Source organism: Anolis sagrei, chromosome Y (assembly GCF_037176765.1).
Source record: "Anolis sagrei isolate rAnoSag1 chromosome Y, rAnoSag1.mat, whole genome shotgun sequence".
Taxonomy (NCBI): Eukaryota; Metazoa; Chordata; class Lepidosauria; order Squamata; family Dactyloidae; genus Anolis; species Anolis sagrei.
In genome coordinates, this window is record NC_090035.1 from 74,592,908 (window position 1) to 74,612,338 (window position 19,431).

At 42.6% G+C, this 19,431-nt stretch overlaps 1 protein-coding gene across 1 annotated transcript in view; it reads right to left on the reverse strand.

The window, feature by feature from the left end:
• Positions 1–15,803, reverse strand: part of LOC132780188 (cation channel sperm-associated auxiliary subunit gamma-like) — a 67,363-nt gene extending 51,560 nt beyond the window's left edge. Inside the window, exons 1-8 of the mRNA XM_060783759.2 lie at positions 15,723–15,803; positions 12,270–12,509; positions 10,938–10,991; positions 10,282–10,426; positions 9,355–9,478; positions 8,102–8,165; positions 4,621–4,776; positions 1,743–1,914 (exon numbers count right to left, since the gene is read on the reverse strand). Coding sequence (XP_060639742.2) covers positions 1,743–1,914; positions 4,621–4,776; positions 8,102–8,165; positions 9,355–9,478; positions 10,282–10,426; positions 10,938–10,991; positions 12,270–12,485 — 931 coding nt within the window. The 5' untranslated portion in view covers positions 12,486–12,509; positions 15,723–15,803. The remainder of the gene's footprint in view (positions 1–1,742; positions 1,915–4,620; positions 4,777–8,101; positions 8,166–9,354; positions 9,479–10,281; positions 10,427–10,937; positions 10,992–12,269; positions 12,510–15,722) is intronic.
• Positions 15,804–19,431: the final 3,628 nt, after the last annotated feature.

Here is a 19,431-nt window from a genome sequence, read left to right on the forward strand (position 1 = left end):
CGAACAAATAGGAAAACATGAACATGGCCTTAAAAATCCCTTGACTTGACAGGAGTTCTGTTCTCAATCTCCAAGGTTGCTTCCACTGACCAAACATTCAGTTGGTCTAGCTAATATAGTGAGAAAAGTGTGCCCTTTCCCTTGGGAAATTGGTACAGACTTCCTAACAAGTGACTTGACCTTCAGACTTTTTCATGTGAAACTCTATGTCGACAAAACATAAATTTTCTATCTAATTGCTCATTCATCAGTCCACTTGGACTCCCACTATCATCCCCCACTGAGCTCAGTTCTGTTGAAATGTGGCCTTCAGACAAAAACTGCCCATTTTCAGTCTTTAGTTGTGTAACGATAGCCACCAATTTGCGAGGAAGAAGCCACCAGTTCGCAACGATTTTGTAAAGGAGCCACCACTTTGTAAGGGATTATTAATTTGATAGCGTAGCTAATAGCTAGTAATATTGAATTGGTCTTTTTTCAAGGTGTAGCGTGACTTAACTTGGAAAGGATTTGTAACAGAGACCAGGCTTTAAAAGAAACGGTAACAAGTTTATTGAAATGTAGCAGAAGAGGTTACATTTATAACATTCCTTAAGACAATTCTGGAAAGGACTCTTCCTTCTACTAAACTGGTTTCAAACTTATTTTTCTTCAAACTGTGTTTCTTCCCTTACTAGGTTACTTCAGATACAAGCTTATTCTTTCTTTGTGATATTTCTGTTGCAATAAAGATTCTCACTGGGTTTCTCTCACCCCTTCTACTTACTCTAACTACTAATATAAATAAGTCAACTTGACTTATCTAAACTACCTAGGCTAAAAGCCAAAACCTTCCTGATTCTCACTACAGTAGAATCAGCCTTTCCCTGTAGTTTTTAAACTACAATCTACCTTCCTGGTTCTCACTACTACAGAACCAGCCACTCCTGTAGTTCGCTGACTACAGACTGCCTTACTGGTTCTCAACACATCACAGAACCAGCCTCCCTGCAGTTCACTGACTGCAGACTGACTGTTTTAAAATGGCTGCCCTGCCAAGTGGCAGTTGGCTCTGCCCCTATTTCCATAGCAACCCTGCTCAAAGTGAGCTGAGCTGGCTCCCATCCCCCCATTTATGCTACTCTAAATACTTACCTCTATAAACACCTATCTATAACTATACATAACTGTAGATTTAAAATTTACACTTCACCACAGCTGCCCCTGATGATTTCCTGCTGACTTGCAGACTCAGAATCCCTTGTGTCAACAGGCTGACTAACAGGCCCAGAATCCCCAGAGAGATTGGGTGCAGGAATAATCAAAGGCTGAACTACAACAGTAAGTTACACACTAATCACACAGGACAGAGACCAAAACACAGGACAAGAGTTTAAAATTCATGCTTTCAACTGGCTTGGTAGGCAAAGAAAACTAAAGACCTCGTCAAACTACAACTCCCATGATTCCATAACACTGAATTATGGAAGTTAGTGATGTCAAACTGCATTAGTTCTACGTGTAGAACAGTGTTCAGTGTACAAGGCCATTCTTCCAAATACAAGTCAGATTTATAATATCTATTTAGGACTGGATTCCAGGCACCACGTCATAATGACCACTCCTTCTCCACAGGGAAATCTTGAGAAGCAAAATCTCTTAGAGGACTGAGGACAGAACTCCTGTCAAGCCATTGTGGCACTTAAACTGGCATAAAGTAGTGTAGTTCATATCAGTATTATTTATTTTTCAGGCTCACTTACCTGAACTGGGGCCTCTCATGTGCAGAATGGGGTAATGACCCACAAAGTAATAGACCAGCTGGTTCTGCCGGATGAAGAGGGTGCTTTCTGTCGCAATGCAATCACGAACAGTATTGGAGAAACCCCTTTGTCGGCATTCGATGGAGCCAATCCAGCAGCTGTCAATGCCAACCTGCGTTAGAAAAGGAGAAAAAAGAGGGAATCCATGTCTTTTATGTAGAGAAGGGGTCAAGTCCTATTGAGCTAAAAGCAACAGGGACATTCCCATGATAGAGTCAGGAAAAGAGCCTGTCTTCTTTCCTGTCGGGCCTGAATCTTAATTTCAGGACTATCCCAGGTCCTGAGATTTGAGGGACAAAACCTGAGGTTTTGGGGTTTGTGATATCGCAGAGGGCAGGCCCTGGCGGTGGCAGCAGCTTCGTGCGACAGAGGTGTTGGGGGGTAATTGTCAAAAAGGAAAATGCATTTAAAATACATAAAGCAGCAACAACAGCAGGAGCAGCAGTTCAGCAGATCAGAAGCTTCTAAAGCCAGCAGCAGAGTGACTGCGCTTAAGCAATTCAGCAGCAGAGTCAAGCTTAAAAAGTTATAAAATACTTTATTCAAAGAACTACATATCTAGATAAGGAAGTTAACAAGGCCTATCTATCTATCTATCTATCTATCTATCTATCTACAGATAGATACTGTAGTATCTATCTACAGTATCTCTGCACATATCTTGTCTCTCTTCGTGTTTCCAGGAGTAGAACAAAAGAACAAACGGAAGACTCAGGAGTTTGTCACGTGTCCCTGGGAAGTATCCATCTAACCAGCAAGGTGATCGGTGCCAGAAACTAGGCATTTTTAATTACAAAAATGTGAGTCAAGCACTGAAAACGTTAAATGGATGCAACGACTCAGCAAAAGCTGCAGTTCTGTATGAGCAGAAGAAGTAGAGGACAAAATTTGGAATATATTTTTTAAGGATATAAAAAGGAAAGAAATTAAGAGAATAAAAAACCCAATGTTGAGAAATGTGATAGGAATTTGGAATAGATACAAGGAAATATTATTATCAGAAAGTTCAACACTAACACCAATTATAATGGATAAAAATTTCCAAATTTTTTTAAAAAATTATTAGTTAAAAAATTAAGAGAGAAGAATATAGATAAGATTGGAGATTGGATAAAAGCAAATATGAGGAAAGAAACTATATTGAGAGAATTTAGAGATATTAAACTCTCATGGTTTCATTGCTTACAAATAGAGCAAAGATTCAAGAATTGGATAAAAAATAATGGGAAAGGAGGCAAACTTACGCAAGTTGAACAAATGATACAAAAAGAGAGAGCTACGGGAGGATACCACAAGCTGAAAGGAATAACTAGCAAATTATATAAGATAATAATTGACATTAAGGGGGGAAAATAAAGGATGTAACATTAAGAGAGATATGGGAGGAAGATCTAGGGATTAGAATAAAAGAAGCGAATTGGGTACAATTATGGGATCAAAGAAATTTAAAGAACTTATCGCTACGTGTTAAAGAAAATTACTACAAATTGGTTTGGAAATGGTATTTAACACCAGTAAAGATTGCAAATATTAATAGGAATACTACAAAAAATTGTTGGAGAGGTTGCCAGGAGGTGGGTACATATATACATATGTGGTGGCAATGTAAATATGTAAATGAATTTTGGGGAAAGGTATTTGGAGAGACAGAAGCTATAATGGATATGAAGATAGGGAAAAGTGCATCCATGCATTGTTGTCACTATATAATGGTAAGAAATTGAAAAAAACAGAGAAAGATGCAATAGATAACTTGTTAACTGCAGCAAGATTACTGATAGCGAAGAACTGGAAAAGTAAAATAAATATATCAATTGAAGAATGGTATAAAGAATTATGGAAAATAGCAATAAATGATAAATTGACATGTAGGTTAAAAGTCAAGAAAGGGGTATGGAAGGAAAATGATGTTGATAAAGTTTGGGGAAAATTTATTGAGAAGGGCTTAAAAGAAGTAGAAATTACCTCCACAAGAAGAAATGGCATTTTGGAAAGAGAATGTAAATTAAAGTGGCTCGGAAGGTGAGGGCGGGGGGGGGGGGGGGCACAGAGGTGGGAAAAAGTATGTAAGATATATATACATTTATGGTTGTTGTAACGAATTGAGAATGGAATGTAAGAGAATTGAAGGTATTGATGTATTGATGTATTCTAAGGACACCAATAAAAAATATTTGAAAAAGAGAGAGAGGGAAGAACCAATTGTTTCTGCTTAATGTGAATGTGGCAGCTCTGTGTTTTGTTGATATGTGTATTTGTTAGGTATACATTGAGTTAATTTAGATACTTTCACATCACCACAATCAGTGGATTTTGGTCTCCACAGTTTTAGGGGAACCCATTTTTCTTTTCGGCAGGTGCATTCTAGGCATGAAAAGATTGCCGCACAACCAGTAAGGTGACATGAGGAGAGAACAGAGTGACAGGCAGACAGAGAGGCCATTGGGGGAAAGGTTTTCTCTGCCAACTAACTCATTTGCCTATTTAGCTCCTTGATTAGAACTACAAGCTTATGCAGAACCTGATTGAGTTCCAACAAGAAATGTATTTCCTAGGTCTGTTCTCAGATTTCCTTCCAGACAGAGACCTTGGAGCAATAGAGACTTGCAGAGTGTGTATGGGGGAGGGGGCAGGGCTCTCTACCTGCAAACCAGGAAGATATGCTCTGCCTAGCTACCTGTGGTCAAAGCAAGGGATTGAATTTCCGATTGCTACTGCCACTCCCATCAGATTTGCATGAGAAGGAAACCAGGGGAGGCTGGCCGCCATGATTATCCTGAGCCCGCATCCCACCCAACTCACCCCCACCATCTCTCACCTCTATTGGAAAGTAATCGTCATACCCCGTGTCTGAGAGGAGGACCACCTTGCTCCTGGGGATGTCACCAAGGATGAGCACAGGGGCTCGTATGTGGGTGTGCCATAAGGGACGCGACGGATCTGACAGAGACATGAAGCGATTCAAAGCTCTCATCTATTTGGACACAAAGAGGCCAGAGAAGAGAGCATCAGGACACAATTAACATTTCTCCTGCATATTGAAGCCACAGAGGCCCAACTACTACATTCCAAAGGATCTATGGTAAAATTTTGCATGGCCTGTGCCACTTTTGGCTGCAGATTGGAATGGTAAATTGTAGGGCTGGGCAGTTTCGTTCATTAATTTCGTAATTCGTTATTAATTCGTTTTTTGATAACGAAGCGATATTGAACCATTCAGGAGCAACTAAAAATCGAAACGAATTTTTCAATTCGTTTCGTAATTGTTTTGAAATTGTTTCGAAATCGTTTCGAAATCGTTTCGTTATTATTTCCGCATGTCTGGTGCAAGTTTTATAGTTGTTGTTTGTTTTATCAGTGAAAAAAAAATATAATTATCACACCAACAGTCAACAACAGAGGGAGAGGGAAGCTTCAGAAGTTCCCCCTGTCCCATTTGGAGGTTTTTTTAGCGTATTGCGTGGTCACGTCTGCCATTAACGAATCGATTCGTAATTGTTTCGTAATTGTTTCGTAATTTCCGAAATTTCGTAAATTTCAAACTTTTTTAAAGAAAAATTTTGGAATTCTTTTAAAAATCAAAACGCAACCCCCCCCTAAAAACGAATCGAGTTTAGAAACAAATTTTTCCGTGGTTGCCCAGCCCTAGTAAATTGTAATGTTGCTGCATAACAAATCTCCACGCACAAAGGAAGGAAGAAACCATGGCAAACTGAAAATTATGTTAAAGCAACAAGAGGATCAGGCATTTGGGATCTGATATTTTATTTTATTTCTAAGAGTTGGAAGAGACCTCGTGGGCCACCCAGTCCAACCCCATTCTGCCAAAAAGAAGGAAAATTGCATTTAAAGCACCTCTGACAGATGGCCACCCAGCCTCTGTTTAAAAGACTAGAAAGAAGGAGCCTCCACCACACTCTGGGGCAAAGAGTTCCACTGATGAACAGCTCTCACAGTCAGGAAGTTCTTCCTAATGTTCAGGTTGAATCTCCTTTCCAGTAGTTTGAAGCCATTGTTCTGCGTCCCATTCTCCAGGGCAGCGGAAAACAAGCTTGCTCCCTCCTTCCTATGACTTCTTCTCACATATTTATACGTGACCCTCAACATATCTCCTCTCAGCATTCTCTTCTGCAGGCTCAACATGCCCAGATCTTTAAGCCGCTCCTCATAGGGCTTGTTCTCCAGACCCTTGATCCTTTTAGTCACCCTCCTCTGGACACATTCCAGCTTGTCAACATCTCCCTTCAATTCTGGTTGCCCAGTGTGATTCCAGGTAAAGTGGCCTGACCAAGGCAGACTAGAGGGGTAGCATGACTTCCCTGGATCTAGACCAGGGGTCCTCAAACTTTTTAAACAGAGGGCCAGGTCACAGACTCTCAAACTGTTGGAGGGCCAGATTATAATTTGAAAAAAGCATGAATGAATTCCTATGCACACTGCACATCTTATTTATAATCCAAAAGCACTTAAAAACAATACAATAATTAAAATGAAGAACAATTTTAACAAATATAAACTTATTAGTATTTCAATGGGAAGTGTGGGCCTGCTTTTGGCTGATGAGATAGGATTGTTGTTGTTGTTGTTGTTGTTGTTGTTGTTGTGTGCTTTCAAGTCATTTCAAACTCAGGTTGACCCTGAGTGAGAGCTGGGTAAATTACCTTGGAGGGCCGTATTCAGCCCTCGGGCCTTAGTTTGAGGCCCCCTGATCTAGACACTAGACTCCTATTTGTGGAGCCAAAATCCCATTGGCTTTTTTTTTTTTTTTTGCCACCGGATGACATTGTTGTCTCATGTTTTACTTGTTGTCCATGAGGACTCCAAAATCTTTTTAACACATCCTGCTGTCGAGCCAGGCATCGTACCCCATTCTGTATCTTTGGGTTTGATTTTTTCAGCCTAAGAGGAACATCTTTCATTTATCCCTGTTGAACTTCATTGTGTTAGCTTTGGCCCATTATCTCTCTAATCTGTGCAGATCACTTTGGATTCTGCTCCTGTTTTCTGGAGTCGTGATTCTCTCTCCCAATTTGGTTCCATCTGCAAACTTGATGATCATGCCTTCTAACCCTTCAACTAAGTCATTAATAAAGATGTTAACCAATAGAGATGAATTAGTCAATGACATGGAACTAGTGGGATTCTTAGTTAGGCATGGCTATGTCCTCTTGGAATTTAACAGAGGAACCTCGGTTTTGGAGGATAGAGTCGTGGTATTTGATAGAGTCGTGGTATTTGAAGCAGCATCTCACTGTTATAATAGACTAGCTGTACCCACCACGCGTTGCTGTGGCCAACCTTCCCTACCTCTTTCTCTCCTTCCTTCCCTCTCTCTTTCCCTCCCTCTTTTTCTTTTCCTTCCTCTTTCCCTTCTTCTTTCTTCCTTCTCTACCTGTTTCTTTCCTCCCTTCCTTTGCTCTTTGGTTCTATCCTTCCTTGTCTCTTTCTTTCTTTCCTTCCTCCCTTCCCTCCCTCTTTCTCTCTTTCATTCCTTCTCTCCTTCCTTCCCTCTCTCTTTCCTTCCTTCACTTTTTTACTTCCTTCTCTCCTTCCTTTTCTACCTTTCTTTCTTTCTTTCCTTCCTTCTCTCCTTCACTCCTTCTTTCCCTCTTTCTCTACTTCCTGTTTTGCGCATGCGTTGTAATATATATTTTTGCATCTGTCATATACATATGTGTGTGTGTGTGTGAATGGCTGGATGGCCCTTTGTCAAGAGGGCTTTGATTATGTTTTCTTGCCCTGGTGAAGGGAATTGGACTGGATGCCCAGAATTGGACACAATATTCCAGGTGTGGTCTAACCAAAGCGGAATAGAAGGGTAGAATGACTTCCCTCGATCTAGACACTATGCTCCTATTGATGCAGGCCAAAATCCCACTGGCTTTTTTTGCCACCACATCACATTGTTGGCTCATGTTTAAATTGTTGTCCACGAGGACTCCAAGATCTTTTTCACACGTACTGCTCTCGAGCCAGGCATTGTCCCTCATTCTGTATCTTTCGTTTTTTTCTGCCTAAGTGGAGTATCTGGCATTTGTTGAACTTCATTTTGTTAGTTTTGGCCAATCATCTCTCTAATCTGTCAAGATTGTTTTGAATCCTGCTCCTGTCCTCTGGAGTATTGGCTATCCCTCCCAATTTGGTGTCATCCGCAAACTTGATGATTATGCCTTCTAACCCTTCATCTAAGTCTAAGAAGGTGTGAAGTAAACGAAGAAGATGATGCGTCCTGGCCATCTTCCCTTTTATTAAGAATCTTTCTAAGCACAAAAGATTCCTTACCAACCCCAGGAATTTACCTTTGGTCCAATCCTGAAGGAAGCTCTGTTTCTTCTCGTGAATCCATTGATATTGATAGAGAACCTAGTATTAAGAAAATAGATTATGGAAAAATGTAACATTATGGGAATCAACGTATTTTAAAATATTTTCTGAAACATCAGAGGCATCAAGCAGCCATCTCTATATAATGGGATTGCAACTCCCAGTACACCTCACCTTTAGCTGAGCTAGCCAGAGGTGCCAAGTGTTGGGGAATTTCAAAAAGGAAGAAACATTTAAAATGTAAATCAGCAACAACAGCAGCAACAGTTTAGCAGATGAGAAGCTTCTTGAGCATAGCAGTAGAGTGAACAAGCTTCAATAACAGAGGAGACAGAGCCAAGCTTAAAAAGTTACAAAAGGCTTTGTTCAAAGAACTACATTTCTATATAGGAAAGTTAGGGCCTAGCTATCAAACTAGCTCTCTAGAGACATCATGTCTCTCTTCATGCTCACAGGAGAAGAAAACAACAGTTTCAGCCATATGGGGGGCTTCCCAGATGGATGAAACTGAAAACGCTTTGTCCCTGAGAAGCATTAGTCTAACAAGGAGGAGGGAAGGGATAATACAGAGACAGGCAGACAAAGAGGGCAGTGAGAGAATGGCTTTCTTATCATCTAACTCAACTGTCTACCTCTTTCTATAGGATCCCCCGGTGGTGCAATGGGTTAAACCCTTGTGCTGGTAGGACTGAGAACTGACAGGTCAAAGGTTCGAATCCGGGGAGAGTGTGGATGAGTTCTCTCTGTCAGCTCCAGCTCCCCATGCGGGGACATGAGAGAAGCCTCCCACAAAGATGGTAAAACATCCGGGCATCCCGTGGGCAATGTCCTTGCAGACTGCCAATTCACTCACACCAGAAGCAACTTGCAGTTTCTCAAGTTGTTCCTGGCATGAAAAAAAATCTTTTTCCTTGATGAGGACTATAAACTTGTGCATGGCCTGGCTGAGTTCCAACACCCATTCCCATTCATTTTGAAATAACAGTTTGCATTTTAAGAGACGTCATGAAATATGAATGCAGAGGAGAGGGGCAAACTGGCCAATTTAATCACTATCATTTGGTGACATCAAAGTGCCAAGGACTGGTGAAATGGGCCTTATAGGCCTGAGAGTAAGCCCTTCTTTTTTTGCACTGGGCCTTTCCAAAAGGTTAGCGCACTTGAAGTTGTTCTCATTCAGTGTGTGAGTTAGTGAATGCTGCATCCCAAGCGCAAGCATTTCTCTCACCTCTTATCGTCCACTGTCATGCCAAGGTGATTGCTGGCCACAGTCACATCCATGACTACACTGCCATTCATGAAGGGCATCGGTGTGAACCAACACATCCTGCAAACCTCTTCACTGTCACAACCTTGTGGGAATGGAAGAAGCACAGAGACCAAGTCAAATCATACAGGAGGCAAAAGATCATAAACCTTACTTGCTCCCTCCAAACATATCAACGTGGATTCTTTTCCTTTGAAGGCCACAAATACACCAGAAGAACTAACACACGTATATGGTATTTGGAGTGTGGATCCAAATAAATATATCCTTGTCCAACACACCAACCACTACACTATGAACAAAAAGATAAAGTGGTCCCAACTAAAACTGAAGCAGAATCCCCACCCCTAAACTAGAATAATATTTTTTATCTCTTAAAAGGAGCTTACTGATCACTCCTTTGTGCCCAGACCCAAGGGGAATCATAGAATCATAGAGTTGGAAGAGACCTCATCGGCCATCCAGTCCAAACCCTTGCCAAGAAGCAGGAATATTGCATTCAAAGCACCCCCAACAGATGGCCATCCAGCCTTTGTTTAAAATCTTCCAAAGAAGGAGCCTCTACCACCCTCCGGGGCAGAGAGTTCCACTGCTGAACAGCTCTCACAGTCAGAAATTCTTCCTAATGTTCATATGGAATCTCCTTTCTTGTAGTTTGAAGCCATTGTTCTGCGTCCTAGTCTCCAGGGCAGCAGAAAAGCGGTAAGAGGCCCTTGAACATGCCACTTTCCATCACCATCACCCATCTCACAATTTTTGACAATTCCTGAAGCCACTGAAATATCCAAGTAAAGTGTCGGGGAGAAAATTATTATTTCCAAAACCAGATTTAATCATGATTAGCATACTTGGTCCCACTGGATCTCAGGATTATGTGTACCAACATACCTTCCATCCTGAACGGAGCTCCCGTCATTTCAATCTGCAACTGTTCTTGTTTCTTACGCACAGAGTGGACAGGTTCTTCAAAAGTGACAGTCACAACTGGTCTCAGTCCAGTGTAGTGAGCTGTTCGAAGTGCCATTTCAGAGTCCTAGAAGGGAAGAGAAGTATAAGCCTTCACACTAGAAAAGAGGTGGACAAAACATAACTCATGAGCCATACATAGTTTCCTAGGGCTCTTTTTATAGCCAAAATGCATTTGTTTTGCACCAAAATGCCCTCTGGGGCATGTGGACGGCATTTCCACCATGTGCTCTCCGGTACGAAAATAACGACACAAATCCAGTTTGCAAAATGTTTCCATTTTTTTTTTGCCCCAAATTGCCTTCTGAAGGATTCAACAATAATATTTGCCATACATTTCATACAATGTTTTGGAAACTTGGAAAATCAAAATGTTGGTCATTTTTATTTGAGAACAGGAAAGGAACTCAACGAATCAACTCAACTACTGCCAACCAATGACTTAACAGTAACATGAGTTCAAAGACCAACATGTCACCAAAAGAGTAGATAAGCTTCAGAAAGCACCCTCAAAATTTGAACTCATTTCCCACCAAGATCTCTTAGACCTTTCGACATGTTTGTAGTCTTGCCCTTACCACTGTACTGCAGCTCAGATTAATTTTCAAGTAATATGGAAAGCTCAGGTATTTCTATTTAAAAGAAGAAGAAGAGGATTATTTCGGTAGCACTTTCCATTCCGAGAACACAACAATAAGTAAGATCACCACAAGGCATTGTAAGGCATGGATAAATTGCTATCTTAATCTCTGTAGAGTAATCCCTTAAGGCTCTGGTTAACTGATGTAACAGTTTAGCTAGCCACAGCCCTGAATCAATGCAATAGTAGTTCTTGTCATGAAGGTTATTTTTCGAATGGAGTTGCAGAGTATCTTGACCTGAGTTATTCCCTCATCAATTGGCAGGTCCCACACTACCTAGAATCACCCTCTTCCCTTTGCTTGGTTTCTTTTCCTGCCTGTTTGATGATCACAAAACGCTTGGTGTGAGCTGTTTCTTTTAAGGAACAGACTGAAATGGTAATAGAAATTCAATCTCTTTAGGAATGGTTTCCTCAGAGATGGAGCTACAACTGGGTGCAAGAAGTTGGTCAGCTCTTTACAGTGAGCCTGTTCTCTCATTTCTGATGAATGTTTGCTTACCCTAATATTTCTAGAGCAGTGGTTCCCAACCTTTTTTTGACCAAGGACCACTTTGGCCAGGGGCCACTTTGGCCAGGGGCCACTTTGATCAGGGACCACTTTGACCAGGGACCACTTTGATAAGGGACCACTTTGACCAGTTTGACCAGGGACCACTTTGATCAGACCACTTTGATAAGGGACCACTTTGATCACTTTGACCAGGGACCACTTTGACCAGGGACCACTTTGACCAGGGACCACTCTCCAACATTAATACCAAAAGGTTACAAACCAGGTTTTGGTCAACTTTAGATTTGGTTTGGTTATTGCATTTGAGAGACCACATCAGCTCTAGTTTCTGATACAGAACATATGCCATCCAGTAGTTGCTATCAGCTCACCCACAGAAACCGTATTTATTAAGCCTCAGCACTATAAGAGTTTCACGAGACCAGTTGCTCTCGTTACAGCTGTGTAGTAACAGTGAGGCCACAGACCACACTGGTGGTCCATGGACAACAGGCTGGGAACCACTGTTCAAGACGTAAAGAACGTGTCTATGTCATCTGTAGATCTATGGCAACTCTGTGAATTTCCGAGTCTTCTCAGGCAAGGGAAACTCATGGGTGGTTTGTAATTGCCTTCTTTTGAATATAGTGTTTCTCAAATGTTGGCCTTTCATATATCTGAAACCTCAACTTCCAGAAACCTCAGCCAGTTTCGCTGATGGTCAGGAGTTTTGGGAAACGGGGCCCAAAATACCTGGGAGACCCTGGTTGTACTCACTGCATCTTTATCATCAGCATCGATGGCAGAATCCACCAATTTCTTGAAGATGTCGTCTACTTTCTTAATTTCATGCTGATAAGAAAAGATATTCCGGTTGCCCCCAAGGTTATTAAACCTGTTGACTACAGCCACCCACTGGCATTCTGAGCCCAAGACAACAAATATTGGATGCAGGAGGAAGAGGAGCACTTTGGCCACAAGAATTCTCCACATGACAGATACTTTTCAGAAGGAAACCTAAGAGATGAATGAATAAATTAACATGGAGCTAAGATTCTTATTTAAGCAACCCTTTGAGCTTCATGTGTATGTGTATATTTGTATGTCTATAGGTGTAAACGCATTTGTCTATATGTGTATACTTGTACAAACACATTCACAAGGCATTGCCCAGTATTATGGCCTTCTGTCCAATGCTTGATCACACTTTAATATGTCAAAGAAACAAAAAAAAGGAGGTTTGTAAAGTTACCCCAGTTTGATACCATACTGAGGTTTGATGATGTTGGGAAGGAATTAAAGCAGTACAAATGTACTATACACTTGAAATTGCACTTAAAACTGAAGAGCATGTTAATCTCTTTGTAAACTGTTTTTATCTGTGTACTGTTGTAATTGCTGACCATTCTGGGCTTACTTCCTTTCCGTCATGAAGCAAGTCCAGCAACATAGACTGAAACATGGATGTGAACTCAGCTGAAGCCGTATGCACTCTGAGACATAACTTTTGGTGATGTGAAGATTAAGTGGCTATTAATGGTTTTAACTTTATTTTTTAAAGTCCTTGCCTTTGAAGACTGCTCGGAAGCTTCAAATAGTCCGAGAGGCAGCCAGGTTAATAACTAGGGCGGCATACAGGGAGCACACAACTCCCATGTTACGCCAGCTCCACTGGCTGCCTGTTTGCTATCGGGCACAATTCAAAGTGCTGGCTTTGGCCTATAAAGTCCTAAACGGCCCCGGCCCAAATTATCTGCCCGAACACATCTCTCCCTATGAACCATCGCAGAGATTAAGATCCTCTGGGGAGGCCCTGCTTTCCGTCCCACCATTGTCATAGGCACGATTGGTGGGGATGAGAGACAGGGCCTTCTCGGTGATTGCTCCCCAGCTATGGAACTCCCTTCCTGGTGAGATCAGGTCGGCCCCCTCCCTCCTGTCCTTTAGAAGGATGGTAAAAAGTTGGCTGTGGGACCATACTTTCGGGACAGGGCAAAAAAGCAGCAATAGAAAAGATGACCAGGCCAATTAGATTTCACGTGGATGACTAGGATGGTTTTAAATGGTGTGTTTTAGTATTTTGATAAATGTTTTTAATGTTTCTATAGGTATATAAGAATTTGTGTCCCAGCATTGAATGTTTGCCGTATATATGCTGTGCTCCACCCCGAGTCCCCTTCGGGGTGAGAAGGGCGGAATATAAATGTTTTAAATCAATCAATCAATAATTCTATTTTGGGTTGTTGTAGTTTTTTTCGGGCTATATGGCCATGTTCTAGAGGCATTCTCTCCTGACGTTTCACCTGCATCTTAATTCTATTTTAATGTTCATATGCTTTAGGTTGTAAGTTGGGATATGGTATTTTTTTCTTTAGTATTGTTTGCCACTTTGAGACTCTTTTAAAAGAGAAAGAGAAGGATATAAGTAAACAACAACTGTATCTCCTGTTCTAATTGGAAGTTTTTATACTGTACTAGCCGTCCCGTCACGCATTGCTGTGGCCAGCCTGTGTACATATGTCTTGTATGTGTATATATTTGTGTTTCTGTGTATATATTAGTGTGTTTGCGTATATATGCGTTTTTGCATGTGTTGTAATGTATTTTTTATTTTTTGGCTTTTTAAGTCTCATCTGCTGTGTTTGTCAGTGTTTTTATGAGTGATGATCACTCGTTGGCCTGATAGGTGTATTGTGTCCAAATTTTTGTGTCAATTAGTCCACTGGTTTTTGAGTTATGTTAACATTACATTTTTATTTATATAGAAGACTAGCTGTCCCCTGCCATGCGTTGCTGTGGCCCAGTCTGTTGATCTGGAAAATAAAGTAATGAGAAAGTGTTGGTTTCTAATATATGTAATGTCTTTCTGCTTGTGGATAAACTGTATTTCTTGCTGTTTCTTTGTCAGTGTTGATGTGGAGAGTGTCTGGTTTGCCCACCCTGGAACATAGAAGATATCTTTGTCCTTCTTTACGGGTCCCTTTCAAATCTGTGATACTATATCTCTCTGTGTGTGAATCATATCTATCTATCTATCTATCTATCTGTCTGTATGGCTGGATGGCTCTTTGTCAGGAGGACTTTGATTATGTTTTCTTGCCCTGATCATAGAATCATAGAATCAAAGCGTTGGAAGAGACCTCATGGGCCATCCAGTCCAACCCCATTCTGCCAAGAAGCAGGAATGTTGCTTTCAAATCACCCCTGACAGATGGCCATCCAGCCTGTTTAAAAGCTTCCAAAGAAGGAGCCTCCACCACACTCCGGGGCAGAGAGATAAAGGGAGTTGGATTGGATGGCCTTAAGTATTTTCTCTTGGTCATGGGGGTTCTGTGCGGGAAGTTTGCCCCAATTCTGTCTTTGGTGGGGGTTCAGCATGCACTTTGATTGTAGGGGAACTATGAATCCCAGTATCTACAACTCCCAAATGTCAAGGTCTATTTTCCCCAAACTTCCATCTGTGTTCATATTTGGGTATATGAAATATTCGTGCTAAGTTTGGTCTAGATCCATCATTGTTTGAGTCCACAGTGCTCTCTGGATGTAGGTGAACTACAACTCCAAAAGTTAAGGTCAATGCCCACCAAAACCCTTCCAGTATTTTCTATTGGTCATGAGACTTGTGTGTGCCAAGTTTGGTTCAGTTCCATCATTGATGGAGTCCAGAATGCTCTTTGATTGTGGGTGAACTATAAATCCCAGCAACTACAACTCCCAAATGACAAAATCATAATTTTTTGAGTGATGGTCACTCCTTGTGTTGTGAGACATTTTGCTGCCAAATTTGGTGTGATTTCGTTCATTGGTTATTTTGTTTTTAAGGTACTCATTATGCACAGAGCATTTATATATATATATATATATATATATATAGAAGATATATATATATATATATATAGAAGATATATATATATAGAAGATATATATATATATAGAAGAGATATATATATACATCTTATATATAGAAGATTGTCTGCCTTTGTTTTCTAATGTTTAGTCCTGGGTGTCCTCTCCAAGGTACAGATCTATGCAATATGGCAAAATCCAAGCCATTTCCGGTTTCAGGCGTTTCTGAGAAGTGGCTCCGCCCCCTGAGCCGTGATGTCACGGAGCCCCGCCCACCCACCGCGTTGCTATGGCGACTTCAAGCGAACTCGCCCCCGGAGGCGCCCCTTCTCCCTCTTCAACCTCCTCTCCCGTATTTCCTGAACCTGGGCAGCCACAACCTACATTCAAACTCGGCCCTCACAGCCTCCAACCCCCATCCCGCAAAGGAGGAATCCAGGCGCCCGCTTCTCGCCTCACAGCGCTTCGCCCCGCTTCTGCGCATGCGCAAGGAAGGCGCGGACCAATCCGTTGCGACGCGTCACCCGAGGCGCGCGAGGGACCTCTAGCGGGGAAGCGGTTCCCATGGAGACCGCTGGAGAAGGCGCCGCGGCAGCCGTAAAGCACGGCTGTCGCGCTTGGTGTCGTGAACGGCAGATGGCAGTGGGCAGCCATTCAAGCCAGCTGAGGACTAAAAGAGTTGGAAGAAACCTCATGGGCCATCCAGTCCAACCCCATTCTGCCAAGAAGCAGGAATATTGCATTCAAATCACCCCTGACAGATGGCCATCCAGCCTCTGTTCAAAAGCTTCCAAAGAAGGAGCCTCCACCACACTCCGGGGCAGAGAGTTCCACTGCTGAACGGCTCTCACAGTCAGGAAGTTCTTCCTCGTGTTCAGATGGAATCTCCTCTCTTGTAGTTTGAAGCCATTGTTCCGCGTCCTAGTCTCCATGGAAGCAGAAAACAAGCTTGCTCCCTCCTCCCTGTGGCTTCCTCTCACATATTTATACATGGCTATCATGTCTCCTCTCAGCCTTCTCTTCTTCAGGCTAAACATGCCCAGTTCTTTAAGCTGCTCCTCATAGGGCTTGTTCTCCAGACCCTTGATCATTTCAGTCACCCTCCTCTGGACGCATTCCAGTTTGTCAATATCTCTCTTCAATTGTGGTGCCCAGAATTGGACACAATATTCCAGGTGTGGCAGAGAGAAGAGAGAAACTGGGACACTTTGTTGTTGTTCATTTGTTCAGTCGTCTCCGACTCTTCGTGACTTCATGGACCAGCCCACGCCAGAACTCCCTGTCGGCCGTCACCACCCCCAGCTCCTTCAGAGTCAAGCCAGTCACTTCAAGGATGCCCTCCATCCATCTTGCCCTTGGTCGGCCCCTCTTCCTTTTGCCTTCCACTTTCCCCAGCATAATTGTCTTCTCTAGGCTTTGCTGTCTCCTCATGATGTGGCCAAAGTACTTCAACTTTGCCTCTAATATTCTTCCCTGCAGTGAGCTTGTCCATTCGTTCAGTCGTCTCCGACTCTTCGTGACCTCATGGACCAGCCCACGCCAGAGCTCCCTGTCGGCCGTTACCACCCCCAGCTCCTTCAAGGTCAGTCCAGTCACTTCAAGGATGCCATCCATCCATCTTGCCCTTGGTCGGCCCCTCTTCCTTTTGCCTTCCACTTTCCCCAGCATAATTGTCTTCTCTAGGCTTTCCTGTCTTCTCATGATGTGGCCAAAGTACTTCAACTTTGTCTCTAGTATCCTTCCCTCTTGGTCAGACCACATCTGCAGTGAGCAGCCGGGCTTTATTTCCTGGAGGATGGACTGGTTGGATCTTCTCGCAGTCCAAGGCACTCTCAGCACTTTCCTCCAACACCACAGTTCAAAAGCATCTCTCTTCCTTCGCTCAGCCTTCCCTAAGGTCCAGCTCTCACATCCATAGGTTATTTATTTATCGTGTCATCAGCAACCATTGTATTATAATTCTAACAGAGCAAAACAAACACACAGAATTAAAAAGAAAAAGAAAAAAAAACAGATTTTGCAAATTTGATATTTGGTTAAATGTCCTTTGACCAGTATCTGGCCACTTGGAGTGCCTCTGTTGTTGCCGCAAGAAGGTCCTCCATCGTGCATGTGGCAGGTCTCAGGTTGCATTGCAGCAGGTGGTCAGTGGTTTGCTCGTCTCCGCACTCGCATGTCACGGACTCCACTTTGTGGCCCCATTTCTGAAGGTTGGCTCTGCATCTCGTGGTGCCAGAGCGCAGTCTGTTCAGCACCTTCCAAGTCGCCCAGTCTTCTGTGTGCCCAGGAGGGAGTCTCTCATTTGGTATCAGCCATGGATTGAGGTTCTGGGTTTGAGCCTGCCACTTTTGGACTCTCGCTTGCTGAGGCATTCCAGCAAGTGTCTCTGTAGATCTAAGAAACAATTTCTTGATTTAAGTCGTTGACGTGCTGGCTGATACCCAAACAAGGGATGAGCTGGAGATGTCTCTGCCTTGGTCCTTTCACTATTGGCTGCTACTTCCTGGCGGATGTCAGGTGTGCAATACCGGCTAAACAGTGTAATTTCTCCAGTGGTGTAGGGCGCAGACACTCGTGATAATGCGGCATGGAAGAGTATTATTTGGGGCTAAAATAGCCAATGGGATTTTGGCCTGCATAAATAGTTTTGTGTCTAGGTCCAGGGAAGTCATGCTCCTCTATTCTGTCTTGGTCAGACCACATCTGGAATCACACTGTGTCCAGTTCTGGGCACTGCAATTGAAGGGAGATGTTGAAAAGCTGGAATGTGTCCAGAGGACGATGACTAAAATGATCAAGGATCTGGAGAACAAGCCCTATGAGGAGAGGCTGAAAGAGCTGGACATGTTTAGCCTGAAGAAGAGAAGGCCAAGAGTGTTGCATGAAACCTCTCTGGGCAAAATTATTATTTGGTCCCTTCATGCCTGCAGCAGAGAGTTCCAAAGGCTGCAGACACTTAAAGTGTACCTGTTTGGCTCTGTGCATGTTCAGACAATCAGGAAACTAGCTATAGACTGCCTATGATCCCTTAATAAATTGGTTACCCCGAACTCTGTGCTTCTCTTGCCTTTCCTTGCTGTAATGTATCTTTCTCAGCCATCATGTACCTTTCCTTGCTGTAATTCAGGCTTTCCCCCTTTTCTTCTCTTTCCAGATAGCTGGTTCCCCCATTAGAAAGCCTTGGATAGTTTAAGCTCTCTCTGCTCATTATACTTCTCTCCTGCCACCCTCCCTGTCTCAGAGCACACTCTCTGGCCTCTTTTGGGACCTAACTCAACCCAGGGATTCTGAAGACTGTTTTCCAAGCCTGAGAAACTATATCTCCCAGGGCTGCAGTTAAAAAGAACTCATTACCCGCTGAATACTCCTATGTTCTAAAGTTGTTTTCCTTATCTGTTCCCATCTTTGCAATGTGTAACCATCCTGCCTTTTTGTTCCAAAGTCCCCCTGAAAGCCCACTCTGCATGTGCTCCTTTCCGAGTATGGAATTGTATTATTTCTGTGTATTTTCCCTTCCTTATGCCTTGATCTACATACAAGGGAGCCCGAGGGAAACCCATTCACCACCACTCAATGCTCAATGAGCCCTGCTACATGCACAATGGAGGACCTCCTTGCAGCAACACCAGAGGCACTCCAAGTGGCCAGCTACTGGTCAAAGGACATTTAATCAACTACCAAGCTTGCAAACTTTGTGTTTTGTTTGTATGTTTGTTTGTTTGTTTGTTAAAAAAATTAAATACAACTGTCTGGTATGCTCCTGACATGATAAATAAAAAAAATAAATGCTCTTTGTCTCTTCACAAGCCAACTGCTCAGCAAAGCCCCCTTTCTGTGACTGGTCAGAATTGGGAGACTCATCCAATGGGCTTCGCTACAGCTGATGTTGCTACAGTGGGAAATTTGTGTATAAAAGAGGCTGTATTTCTATATTTGTTATTCTAGCTTCTTTGTGAATGTATCACAAGCTAGGATCTTATCTGCAGATAATACAATCTTCCTTGCCGAAATCACCTTCTCACCTTGCTGCTGGATGATTTTAATTGGGGCTGATCTGGATGCTTGCCACAGCAGGGACTCACAGAAAAGGGAC